Genomic DNA, 11,971 nt, shown 5'->3' on the forward strand with positions numbered 1-11,971 from the left:
ATCATGCCTTGCGAGAGGGTGGACGGGCGGACGGACGGCGGATGGGGGTTTCACACTCCTCCATCCAGTCACCCACACCCGTCGATGCGGCGCATCCAACGGCCGGGGACCCGCCCGCAGGCAGGCGATTATCTCTCTCTCTCTTTTTTTTTTTCTTCTTTTCGTGGGTTCCGCTGCGTCGCCCACTTTCCTCCCTTTCCACCACCCACCCACCCCGTCTCTCGTCTCTCCCCCCAAAAAACGCCGCAACCCCCTCTCATTTTCTTCCTCGTCTCCACCTCCCTTCTCGATACATTCGAGCACGCCGGACGCGGTCGGAAGGGGACAAAGCAGCAAGCGGCGCCGGGCTCCCCCCCGTCTCCCTTCCCTTCCTCGCCCCCGATCGACGCCGATCGGGGCCGACTGCTCGCGGGGGACGCCGATCGAAGCCCGGGCGGCGCGCTGCTTCCGTACGTTTCTCGCCGCCTGCTTCCTCCTGTTCATGGCCTTTTTCGTCCTGTTGCCTGCCTGGCGTCGGGTTCGGGTAGGTCGGCCGGTGGGTGGATAGGGTTGAGCTCGTGGGTTAGAGGTCCGGGGGGATGAGGGGTGGATGGGGGGCTCTGCTGGGGCGTAGGGGTTGAGATCTGTGGTGGATTTTGGGGGACGGATCTGGTGGTGTTTTTCCTGCTGAACTCGTCGACTGTCGGACGGGATTTTCGTCGATTCGAGCTCAGTTGCGGTTAGGGTTACGATTCCGTGGTAAAAACATCACTTATCCTCGGCGGAATGGAGTAGAAACGAGAGTTTTTGTCGTGAAATGGATGTGCAGACATGGAGTACTTGCATGGATTGGAATTCGGTAGCAGTATCGTCGCTTGTATATCGTGCAAATGTTTAGTCCGCCACGAAATCAATAGCCATTGGTACTTATCTGCAATAGGGTTACATATATTTCTGAAATGAAATGATCTGTACGTTCGTGCAGAGCACACTGTTTGGTGTTAAAGCTGCTAACCCTATTCTTTTGTGTAACCATAATATGCTTATGCTGCTTTCAGATGTTATAGGTTGTGATGTTCCCTGTTGCCGGAAAAAAAAAGTCTTTGACTTGTGATGTTTCTATTTGACAGAATATACGGAACGGAAGCAGTGTCTAGTTTTCTTCAGTTGGCCGCTACAGTTTCCAGCGGTTTCCGCCAGTTGTCTAATAACGTATTGTTGTTGTACTTAAGGTATGCATATCATTGGCTGCCTACATTATTTCTCTTAAATCCTGCATTATTTCCTTTTGAGTATAATCTGCAAAAGTAACTCTGATTACGTGTACTCTGCATTTCTGCTTAATATTCCATCTTTATGCTTTAAGGATTCCCAACGATGCAGCTGTCCAGTTCTGACTTAATTTATTTCAGTTGGCTTTTGCTTATTTTGATATATGCTGAACTGGAATGCTGATTCTTTTCTACTTAACAAATCTATCCTTTTGTCGTATTTGCCAGGTTGCTTTTGTCAGTATTTGCCGGGTTGACATACTTGGTGTTGTAAAGCATTGCCATTTTTGGGTCATGACTTGTTTTTATTGAAATCAATTGGCTGCCAAGGGATACAATAAATCCTTGATGCAACATAATAGGATCACCATGCTGTCTTCCTCAGAGACTTGCCAGCTTGGTTCTAGTTCTAGCAACCCTGTCATGGATCAGCAGAATTTACTTCCCAACAACTCTAACGTGGATGAACAGATTTTACTCCCAAATGCATTAGAGCATGAGGACTACCCACACTATTTGCTCAATAGTCATGAGGTGGGAATGCCAAGTGGAAGCCTGATCGGTCAGCAAAATACAAGCTTGAGCTTGTGGGAACCAGCTGGATCTAGCTCAATGGGATGCTTAGTTGATCATGGCAACTTTTTCCAGGCAAAAAGGGATCATCTTGCCTCTTCTTTGTCTATCGGAGGCCCCTTAAGTATAGACAGGAGGAGACATGAAGGCACTAGTTCATTGCCTTCACACAACCTAAACATAGACCTCAACATTAATCAGGCTGATCAATTTGGCTCTGATGATGTTGATCTTGTACATGGTAATGGACAATCAAGAGCAAATACTGTCACAGCCCACAGGGGCTCTTTCATAACTGAGCGTATTCTGCATCATGGAGTTTCTTCGGATGCTATAGGAAGTTCTTCACGGAATGCAGAGTGTTTTGATGGTGCAGCAGGCCAAGACAGTCATCATCCAGCCTTTAAGAGAAAGTATCTTGATGGATGTCATGCAGAGTCTTCTGCCAATGGAAGCTCACGCAATCGTCACCATAATACTCTGCTACCTCCACCGACCACCAGTGAAAGTTTGACTATCCCCACCGCAACAAATTTTAATGTTCCATATCCTCCTGTGGAACAGCTAAACCAGAGTACTAATATTGCTGCAAGCTCTACTTTGTCTGATCACTATTCTTCATATAGTGATCCACATGCAAACGAATTCGTGCGAAACACACGGATGCGAATAAACCCTAGCGATTATGATCAATCGCTTCCCAGTCTATTACCTGAGGGGAGTTTCAGGTGCTCAGCTTATCAGTCTACACAGCAGCAGTCATCATTTATTCCAGTGCAACCTAGACAAGTGAGCTCTTCTGCTGGTTCTCATAGTCGACCTCATGTGCCCACTGTTACTCAATTTTCACAAAATCTTCACCGACCTTCATCAAATGTTAGTTTTGGGTCAAGAATTGGGAATTCTTCCACTTCTTCTGGTTCTACAATGCCGATACCTGCTTCACAAGATCCCAGTACAAGCTTGTTGGGAAGCGATTATCCTGAGCCCCTTCTGTTAGGTTCTTCTTTGTTTACAGCTGATTCAACAAATTTCTTATCTGCATCTGGAAGCAGAAGTAACCAGCAAAATTCTGGATCCAGCTCTAGTTCCATGCTTAGACCTGCTGTTAATGTTGGAGCTCCACAAGTCGCTGGGTTCAATGCATCTCAGCCAAGTACAACTATAAGAGGTTCATCTGATGTGTCCAGGAGGTCCTTAATTTCTGCTGGTGCTTCTCATTCTAGAAGTTCAAGCATCGCATTGCAGCAACGTGGAACTTCATCCACGTCACATGAGATTAGGAGTCATCAGCCAGGATCAAGCTCTCGTGCCCATCAGCAGCACTCCTTAAGACCTGGTCATTCCTCCATAGACAGGCAGAGCTCTGGTTACTTGGACCTTCAGTCTTTTATGCAGACCATAGCTTCAAGGGAAGGAGGCAGGCCAATGTCAGAGGTAACTACCCTCGAATCATTTCATTGAACTGATGGCTTCCTTAGTACTTATATATGATAATTTCATTATGTTATATCATCATCATGTCCTGTGGAAATGATTGGAGATATTTAATTCTTTTGATATTTCGGCCATGAAAAAGCTCCAGTTGATTTCATCCAAATTTTCTACTGATGAGATGCTTATCACGCCATGAAAGTGCTCCAGCTGATCCCATCGAATTTGAATGCTTTTATGTTGATGTGCACTGCTGGATGCCATTTCCCCCCCTCTATATATGCCTCTTTGAACACATTTTCATGCAATTTCCGATGCCAGTATTGAAATTAACATTTGTTAGTATCATATCATGCTCCATAACATTGTATTCATTATTTTCATTAATACCCATACTAGTTGTGTCCACTATGGCAACCAATGATCTACTCCCTAAATTAGCACTCGACATCACATTTGGTCTTAAATATCTGTGAATTTAATTGTTTTTAAGAATTATTGTTATTTATTACTGTGCTACTAGCTTTACCTGCCATATTTTGAGTTTGAATGTTTCCTGTTTTCGTACACAGATCCGCAATGTTTTCGATCAGATTCGTCAGGGGAGAAATGCACGATTGGAGGTCAGATTTACTTATGTTTTGCATATTGTTATAGCGCGCCGGGTGCAACATTCTGTGTCAATTGCATACGTGATTGAATCACCTGAAATTAGTCTATTAGAGGGTTGAACTCCTTTGACTTTGATGATATATTGTTAACACACAAATGCACTTGCACACGCACACCACACATGCTCATACCTTTGGGAACATTTGGAGGCCTAGCCTCACATGGTGTGGGAGTGCGTATTGGCCATTGAATGGATCCACGTCTACAACACTGCATGTACTACTACTTCTCTGGATGAATCAGACTGGAATGGATGCATAGACGAGTAGTGGTGTGTTCTATATGATTAACTGTCTAAAGAGAAATTAGAGATCGTTGTTAGGCAGCTATTCTGGGTTGTTTTTCCATAAAAATGTTGCATGGAAACTTCCTCAGCTACTTAATCCAATAAGATAGATTGGTGTGCAACTTTCTGTACAATAGGTCGCTAGTTATTTTGCTTAACAATGTTGGCAATAAATTGCAACCATTTATCAGTGCATATATGGTGCCAGGTAATAAGATTCAAAGGTCCAAATTATTTTACTAATGAGAAAGAAATTCTATACTAAAAGCTTTCTTTATACTCCCTTCGTCCTTGTATAGTAGGCGCAACTACTTTTTTTAATTGTCCGCGTATACAGGCGGCGCGTCTGTTCGCTACGCGTGCCTGGCTTAGCTCTGTGTGATGCATTTAACTCTGGCGGCTCAATTTATCGGACTACTTGTTTGCCGTTAGTCCTAGACGTTACTCTCTCACGGAGACGCACAGGAGCTGAGTATATTTAGGAGTAGTACTAGTACGGCAAAAAGCTTGTCCTACTAGCTCCTTGCTTACATCTCTTCGTTCCTTGGAGTTGTACTAGTAGCTCCAGGTGATGGTGATGGCAGAGGACAAGCCAGAGAAGACTCGAGTACAGGCGAAATCAACTACGGCTCCCTCAAAATCCAATCTCATCCCAGTTGATGGGCTCGTTCAAATCTAAACCAGGCATTGTGTGTAGAGAAAGGCATGTGCATAAGCGCTGCCTATTTATAGGAGGATAAACGGCTGGGGAATTAGTGGCGCCACTTGCCAAAATGTTCTCTATAGGCGCCAATACAAAAATTTTAGTTAGGCGCCAAGAGAGAGTTTTGACTGAGAAAAAATAGCACGTCAGTTAGTCCTGGGCTCCTGGCTTTGATGGCTGCATGACACTGTGAGTGGAGAAATTAGCACGCGGCAGTTAGGAGGGGAAGATTTGCATGTGCATGCGGTGGAAGCCAGAACGAAAAGTACATGCGTGAAGGAGTGCTCTGCTAGCTTGATGGCTCTTTAACGTCTCGTGACGGAGAACCGTGCGCCGTAATTGCTGGTAGGTGGAACCAAAGAGACTTCCCTGAAAACACGCACTAATTAAACTTCTCCTTGGTCTTTGCAATTTTGGAGTTGCGCCTACTATACAAGGACGGAGGGAGTAGAACTTTGTGCTATGTATTTTCCTTGCCCTTTACTGCCACATGTTCCAGTTTCTGCAACTTGAGGTCAAACTGTTTGTGCTAGTTTTGTTATGTTTACATCTGCAGCGCTCCAATGATGTAATATAATCCGATGCTTAATAATTTTGTCAGAACTATTTCCAGGATATAACAATAATTTATTATCTAGCTCTTATCAGCATGTTTATAGCTTGGAGTAAATAAAGTATTATCTAGACAGTGATGGTGCAAATTAATCTGTTTTTCAAATAGATGTACCATTGTGATTGATTTGTGATGTACCATGTTAATTAACAGTATTATTTTTGTACAGGATTTGCTTCTCATTGATCGCTCACTTATTATGAGGCGAGCTAATTTGATTGATAGACATCGGGAGATGCGGCTTGATGTGGATAATATGTCCTATGAGGTATGAACATTTCTCTTGATCATAATTTTGTCCCAAAACCTTGAATTGTAGTCTGTGGGGACATTAGGGGGAGGATATTTTAAATCCTGGTATATTTGGCTACTAATTTTGTATGAATTTAGTCATTTTTCTAGTGAAGAAGATATCTCATACCATATATCCTCAAAATGTTGTTTCAGCATGGAGTCAGATTAAATTGCATGATATGGTTTGAACTGCCTTAACTTCGTGTTCAGAACTGATTTTTTGCTTGTAGTGGAAGTATATAATCGGTACATTTGTAGCTGCTTTGAGTTTTAAAACTGTGGTTCCTGTGGCATCACATGGTGTGACTGGGTTTGTGTTTGACTACTTCAATTTTCTGTGTTTTCCAGGAATTGCTGGCACTAGGTGAACGCATTGGGTACGTAAACACTGGACTTACTGAAGAAAATATTATGAGTAACATGAAACAATGGAAATATGCCTTAATATCATTGGAAGATCCTCCAACAGGTGTTGAACCATGCTGTATTTGCCAGGTAATTTGAGAACTTTGTGTTCTCTTAAATTGCTTGCATAGATTTGTTTGATAGGAATTTATTTTACAGATCAGATGCCATATTCTGACATAATGATTCATCCACTGCATTATTTTCACTGGTGGTTCTAGTATGGCATGATGTAAGATTGTGGTGTAGTGGATGCATAGTTATCAATTCCATTCCGGTACCAGCCAGAATGACCGGTACATTCCATTCCATCTGTCAAACCGAGATGCAAATGACTTCATCCTGTACTTGTTAAATTACTGGCCATTCCGGCCGTTGCTCTTTGTACCGGCCGGAATTTTAAATACCAGTTGTATCGGTACCGGGAACAGCAGCTGGCTTTGAGGGAGATTCTGCATGCATGACAGCCCTTTAGCAAACGCACACTGCCCAAGGTTTCACAGAGTGATCCTCTCTCTAGTCTCTGCACTAGTACACAAGTAAACAGCTGCTGTAAAGGAGTGTATTTTTCTTTGACTACATGCATCCATGGTTAAAGAATGGTAATTTTGGTGCAAACATATATATATATATATATCATGCATGTATAAGGTATAAATTAGTAAACATACCTTAAAATAAATAAATATGCATATGGATGAAAGTATTTAAATTTTTGCTACACTCTGAAACGGTACACTGGTATTGTCCGGTACCGAAACATTCCATTCCAAAAGAAAAATCGGAATGATGTCCGGAATGGAATTGACAAGTAGGATGTCCATGTACTGTGAACAAACCACATGATTATTTCTGGAAGGTGGTCCCTGCTGTGTGTGGAGTGTCCACAGAAGTGTTGGCCTGTCTTTTTTAATTGTTAATGGGATGATTTGTGGTTTCTTGTTGCAACCTGTCTTTTAATTGTCTGTGGCACCAATGCTCTTGTCAAAATTCAGGAGTTAATATAATAATTGTGGGGAGCATCTCTTGTTTTATTTGCTTCTCTAACTTAGAATGGGTTTATTGTTTTGGCTAAGTATTATTATTGATTCTACTCATTTAATTCGAGATATCAGTGGTAGTTCATTGGCATTACTGAGCATTGTTGACCCTTGAACATTGCAGGAAGACTATGTGGAAGGTGAGGACTTGGGCAGACTGGATTGTGGTCATGACTTTCACACCGGATGCATCAAACAATGGCTGGTTATAAAAAATCTGTGCCCAATCTGCAAGAAAACAGCACTGGACACCTAAGACATGGCTGCCTTTTTCCTCCTTTGTTAAAAAGCAGGTAGCAGCACCAGGGCAAGTGGTTGTCATTTAACCACACCCTCCCAAGACTAGCAACTGGTTACAAGCATGTTACACACCTTCCCATCATCAACATACATGTGGGAATTTATACTATAGGTGGTACATGGCATTTACCTGAAGCCAATGGCTGTAGACCCTGGAGTTTCATCCTTGTTTTGTTCAAACCTAGATTTGGGATTTAAAATTTATTCAATGACATTCGATTTACTTGGCCAATCTGCTATATTTGCTATCACCATTAGTCGCTTATATCATCTCTGTTTTTGTTGCTTGATTTGCGGTGAGACTAGCAAGTTGTACTCCGTTCACCTTGATTCCTTTACCCCATGTCTCGGTTCCTTTGTAATGTAAACGAAATGGGCGAATGTGGTTTCTTAGCGGAAGCCACAAGGAAACCATTGTGCACTCTGTACCGGTCGTCTCGGCATCACATTCCGTTCGTTGGGGGCTGCGGTACGGAGGCTGCTGCTTAGTTTATTCAATCTACGGTACGGAGGTACAAGAAGACGTTGAAGTAGGAGTCGTAGTGTTTGTCTGTTTATTCACTCAAATCCGTCGGGACGGTCTGCTGGTTACTCTGCGCAGGTGCTGCCTCTTCGTCCTCGTTCTCGCCGGAGAGCTCCTCCAGCGACTTCCCCTTGGACTCCGGCACCAGGAACGTGAACAGGAAGCCGATCACATTGCATCCGGCGAGCACGAACAGCGAGTTGCGCACTCCGATGCCCGGCGGGTAGCCGGCGTCCGTCTTCGCAGGATCCGTGCTCTGCGCCGCGTACAGGAACCCAAATGACCCGACAATGGCGCCACACTTCCCTGCAGCGGAAGAGATGCCGTGGCAAGTGGACCGCAGCCTCGCCGGGAAGATCTCCGCCGGCACGACGAAGGTGGTGGAGTTTGGACCAAAGTTGGCGAAGAAGAAAGTGAAGGCGTACATGACGACGAAGCCGACGTGGTGTCCCGGCGTCGTCCAGTGGTGGTACGGGACGGCGAGGCCGAGCATGAACGCCGTCATGAAGAAGAAGCCGCCGAGCTGGATGGCGAAGCGGCCGACGACGTCGACGAAGAAGACGGTGAACCAGTAGCCCGGGATGGTGCCGCACAGCGCGACCAGCGTCTGCGCGCGGGAGATCCTCAACATCTCCTCCATGGCGTTCATGGTCTCCGCCTTGGGCAGCCAGTTGACGGCGGCGTAGATGTCCTTCTGGAACAGGTTCTGCGAGTAGAAGGCGATGTCCAGCGTGAACCAGCACACCGTCGTGCCCACCAGGTGGAGACCGTGCCGCCTCGCGAACTGCCGGGAGAAGAGCCCGTACTCCTCCTCGCGGCGGCGGCGGCGCTCGAGGGCTTCCTCCTCCTCCTCCTCCGCCGGCTTCGGCTTCTGCTGCTCCACGGCGAGCTCGTCGACGTTGAGCACGCGCGCCATGTCCGACGTCGCCTGCTTGGCGTTCTTGGCGACCAGCGCGGTGTACCGCGCCGTCTCGGGCATCTTCATGCGCCAGTAGTAGGTGAGCAGCGCCGGGATGGCGCCGAACATGAGGACGATGCGCCACGCGTAGTCGGCCTGCGGCACCGTGGAGGCGGCGGGGTCGTCCTTGTACGCCGGCGCGTCGAAGCGGGACTTGAACGCCGCCGAGACGACGATGGCGACGATGCCACCGGTGAGGTTGCCGAAGCCCTGCATGGCGAAGACGGCGGCGATGAACGCGCCGCGCGTCCGCTTGTTGGCGTACTCGGACATGATGGTGGCGGACAGCGGGTAGTCGCCGCCGATGCCGACGCCGAGCCAGAAGCGGAAGAAGCAGAGCGTGGCCATGACGGCATTGGGGGTGGACCCGAACGAGAGGCCGGACGCGAGGCAGGAGACGACCATGAGCATCAGCGTCATGCCGTACACCTTCTTGCGGCCCAGCTTGTCGCCGAGCCAGCCGAAGAAGAGCTGCCCGGCGAGCGTGCCGCAGAACGCGACGCCGTTCACGGCGGCGGAGACGTTGGGCGGGAGGGAGCCGGGGGTGTTGGAGTTGGGGTTGAAGTAGTAGACGCGGCCGAGGAGCTTGGTGACGAGGGAGATGGAGAAGAGGTCGTACGCGTCGGTGAAGAAGCCCATGCCGGCGATCACCACCGCCGTGAAGTGGTACCACTGTGTCTTGGCGGCGTCGAGAGCGTCGAGCACCTTGTGATCGTGTGCCATTTTCCGCAACGACCAACTATTCAACTTGGCTAGCTAGCTAGGAAATCACTCGTTTTTCGATCACCTGCTGCTCGATCGATGTTAGCAGTACGTGAAGTGAGGCCACAAAGCAATATTTAGGCGAGTGATCGATTTATATACCTGCATGTACGTGTTCTTGCAAGTGTGAATTGAATTGCAAGAGCCTGCAGACTTGCTGCTACTTATATAAGCACATATGGGACTTGTTGGGACATATATAGACTATGCAGTAGAATAAATCGGGAACATTCTAAGTTCTATGGACTGTTTTATCTGCAGGGCATGTATAGTGCGTGTCGAAATCTTGTTTGGTCAAATTACACAGTTTGTGGACGGTAGAGAATCAGGTACTACTTGCTAACTTGTAATATCTTTTAAACTTCTGGAATGGTCTATTGGGAGTGTAACAATGTCTTTTTCCTCCTCTTACTACGAAAGCGATCAAGAGATTCCATGGAGTTTTGTCTCTGATTTGCATAAAGATACATATAACGGAGATGAACTAACAATCAGAAAATTATGTCAAACCATTCTATTCGAAAAGGATGTGACTGATACAAACCAGGTTGAAAGGAGGAGAAATAAATTGCAGACATGAAACAGTTAGCAAATTCTACAGGATTGACTTATATACCTTGCAGGTACCAGCTTATTAATTTCTACTGCATGCAGTCATGCAGAACGAAGATATAAAGAGAAGCCAAGAAGATTATCACTTGCAGTCATACAGAAGACTGACGACATTCATACAGGTGCTTCTTCTCAACAGTCAAAACATTCCTGATTAACTATGTATACCATCCATGTGTCTCTGCTAACAATGTACCATTTGTGCTGGCCTGTGGACACAAGTGACGATTCCAGAGCAAGCTCTACATACGTGTCCAGGTTGTGCTGTACACTACACACATCTTGGTTTGATAGAGATTCCTGTCTGACTTTTCCATTGTTGTTTTTTTCTCCTTTGAACGGTTTACTTGTTGGAAGCAAACAATAAAGCAATGAAGAAAGGTGTACGTGTTAAAAAAGTAATTATGACAATTGTTCGCTTTGCTGAGGGAATATGTATGGCGTTTCAATTGTCAATGTCCATATTGGGTATATCTTTTTTTGGTTGTACCAAGAGAGAAGAAAATCCCTTGCGATGGTCATGGAGTTGTGCAAAATGCAGCCCAAAGTAGAGTTGCGGAAACAAGATGTTAATAAAGTGGTCCATAGAAATAAGGCTAGGCTATGGTTCTAGGTGTGAAGTGTGAACATTGTAGAACTCGTAACCCATATCCACCGTGCAACCCATCAAGTTTAAAAGGGATGCAATCAATCGATCAATCATCAACTTAGATAAAGACGGAAAAAATCCTTCTTTAGTCTATCGTTCCTCGCTCCCTGCTGCCTCCTTTAATTTTGTCACTCCCCAGCTAAAAACCACGCGAACATATAGATTGTATTTCACCTTTGTCAACTCACAAAGCTAGCCACCTCTGTTCAAGGAACCCACTAGCTACGTTAGCGAGCAAAGTTACAGTGGTGTGACGAACTACGGGACGAGCTGATCATAGTAAGGCAATACCTTGAGACGTCTGTTTTGCATTTCTTCGGCTCCAATGGGTGGGTTATCAAGCAGGAGCATTGGTAAGTGTAGCAAAGTTGAGACGCTCATGTAGCAAAGTTGAGACGCTCCTTTTTTTTTGTTGTCCGCACCTTCATGTGGACTAAGCTTTTACCTTCATGTCTCACATGATATGTTATTTCATAAGTGTTGCCATTAATTACCAAAATCCAAATAGGGGCTTATATGCTTTCAATCCTCCCTTTGAATAATTGATGGCAACCATACAAAGGAGTTAAAAGATTTGAAATTCAAGCCAACTACATACACAAGGTACATTATTGTGGGCTTAACATAAGTTTTTTTTTATCATTTATCCATAGCGTGAAGTTCATGGGTTAGATTGGATAAAGAGTCAACAAAATGGTCCTTGTAACCCACATGAATACTAAACTAAGTCATATTTGGTTGTTTCTGACCTTTGCACTGTATAGAGCCTAAACACGGGTGCTGCAAGAAGCCACTTAATCAATAGCACTCCAAGTACCCTCGAGCATTCCATTAGAGTTACCTTTTGCAATCTCCCATAAGGTTCGAACAAGACTAGACCTAAGGTAAGCAGCTATA

At 45.4% G+C, this 11,971-nt stretch overlaps 2 protein-coding genes and 1 long non-coding RNA gene across 4 annotated transcripts; 2 read left to right on the plus strand and 1 right to left on the minus strand.

The window, feature by feature from the left end:
• LOC8067766 (probable E3 ubiquitin-protein ligase HIP1) lies at positions 216 to 7,789 on the plus strand. Its single transcript, XM_002446110.2, has 7 exons — positions 216 to 449; positions 1,110 to 1,211; positions 1,479 to 3,260; positions 3,830 to 3,880; positions 5,701 to 5,799; positions 6,174 to 6,320; positions 7,395 to 7,789. Exons 3-7 carry the CDS (start codon positions 1,599 to 1,601, stop codon positions 7,524 to 7,526), a joined length of 2,091 nt encoding a protein of 696 aa, XP_002446155.1. The 5' UTR covers positions 216 to 449; positions 1,110 to 1,211; positions 1,479 to 1,598; the 3' UTR covers positions 7,527 to 7,789.
• Positions 7,897 to 10,013, minus strand: LOC8067767 (probable inorganic phosphate transporter 1-4). 2 transcript variants are annotated; one of them, XM_021462552.1, is made up of 2 exons: positions 9,916 to 10,013; positions 7,897 to 9,841 (listed from the first exon to the last, which is right to left on the minus strand). In XM_021462552.1, the coding sequence occupies exon 2, from the start codon at positions 9,772 to 9,774 to the stop codon at positions 8,125 to 8,127; it is 1,650 nt and encodes a 549-aa protein (XP_021318227.1). In that variant the 5' UTR covers positions 9,775 to 9,841; positions 9,916 to 10,013; the 3' UTR covers positions 7,897 to 8,124. The 2 variants fall into 2 exon arrangements, with proteins under 2 accessions (XP_021318227.1, XP_002447525.2); XM_002447480.2 differs by having other exon boundaries at positions 7,897 to 9,838; positions 9,916 to 10,012.
• Positions 10,138 to 10,898, plus strand: LOC110436180. The gene is made up of 2 exons (XR_002453914.1): positions 10,138 to 10,547; positions 10,648 to 10,898. It is a non-coding gene; the product is annotated as an uncharacterized LOC110436180 (long non-coding RNA).

Source organism: Sorghum bicolor, chromosome 6 (assembly GCF_000003195.3).
Source record: "Sorghum bicolor cultivar BTx623 chromosome 6, Sorghum_bicolor_NCBIv3, whole genome shotgun sequence".
Classification (NCBI taxonomy): domain Eukaryota; kingdom Viridiplantae; phylum Streptophyta; class Magnoliopsida; order Poales; family Poaceae; genus Sorghum; species Sorghum bicolor.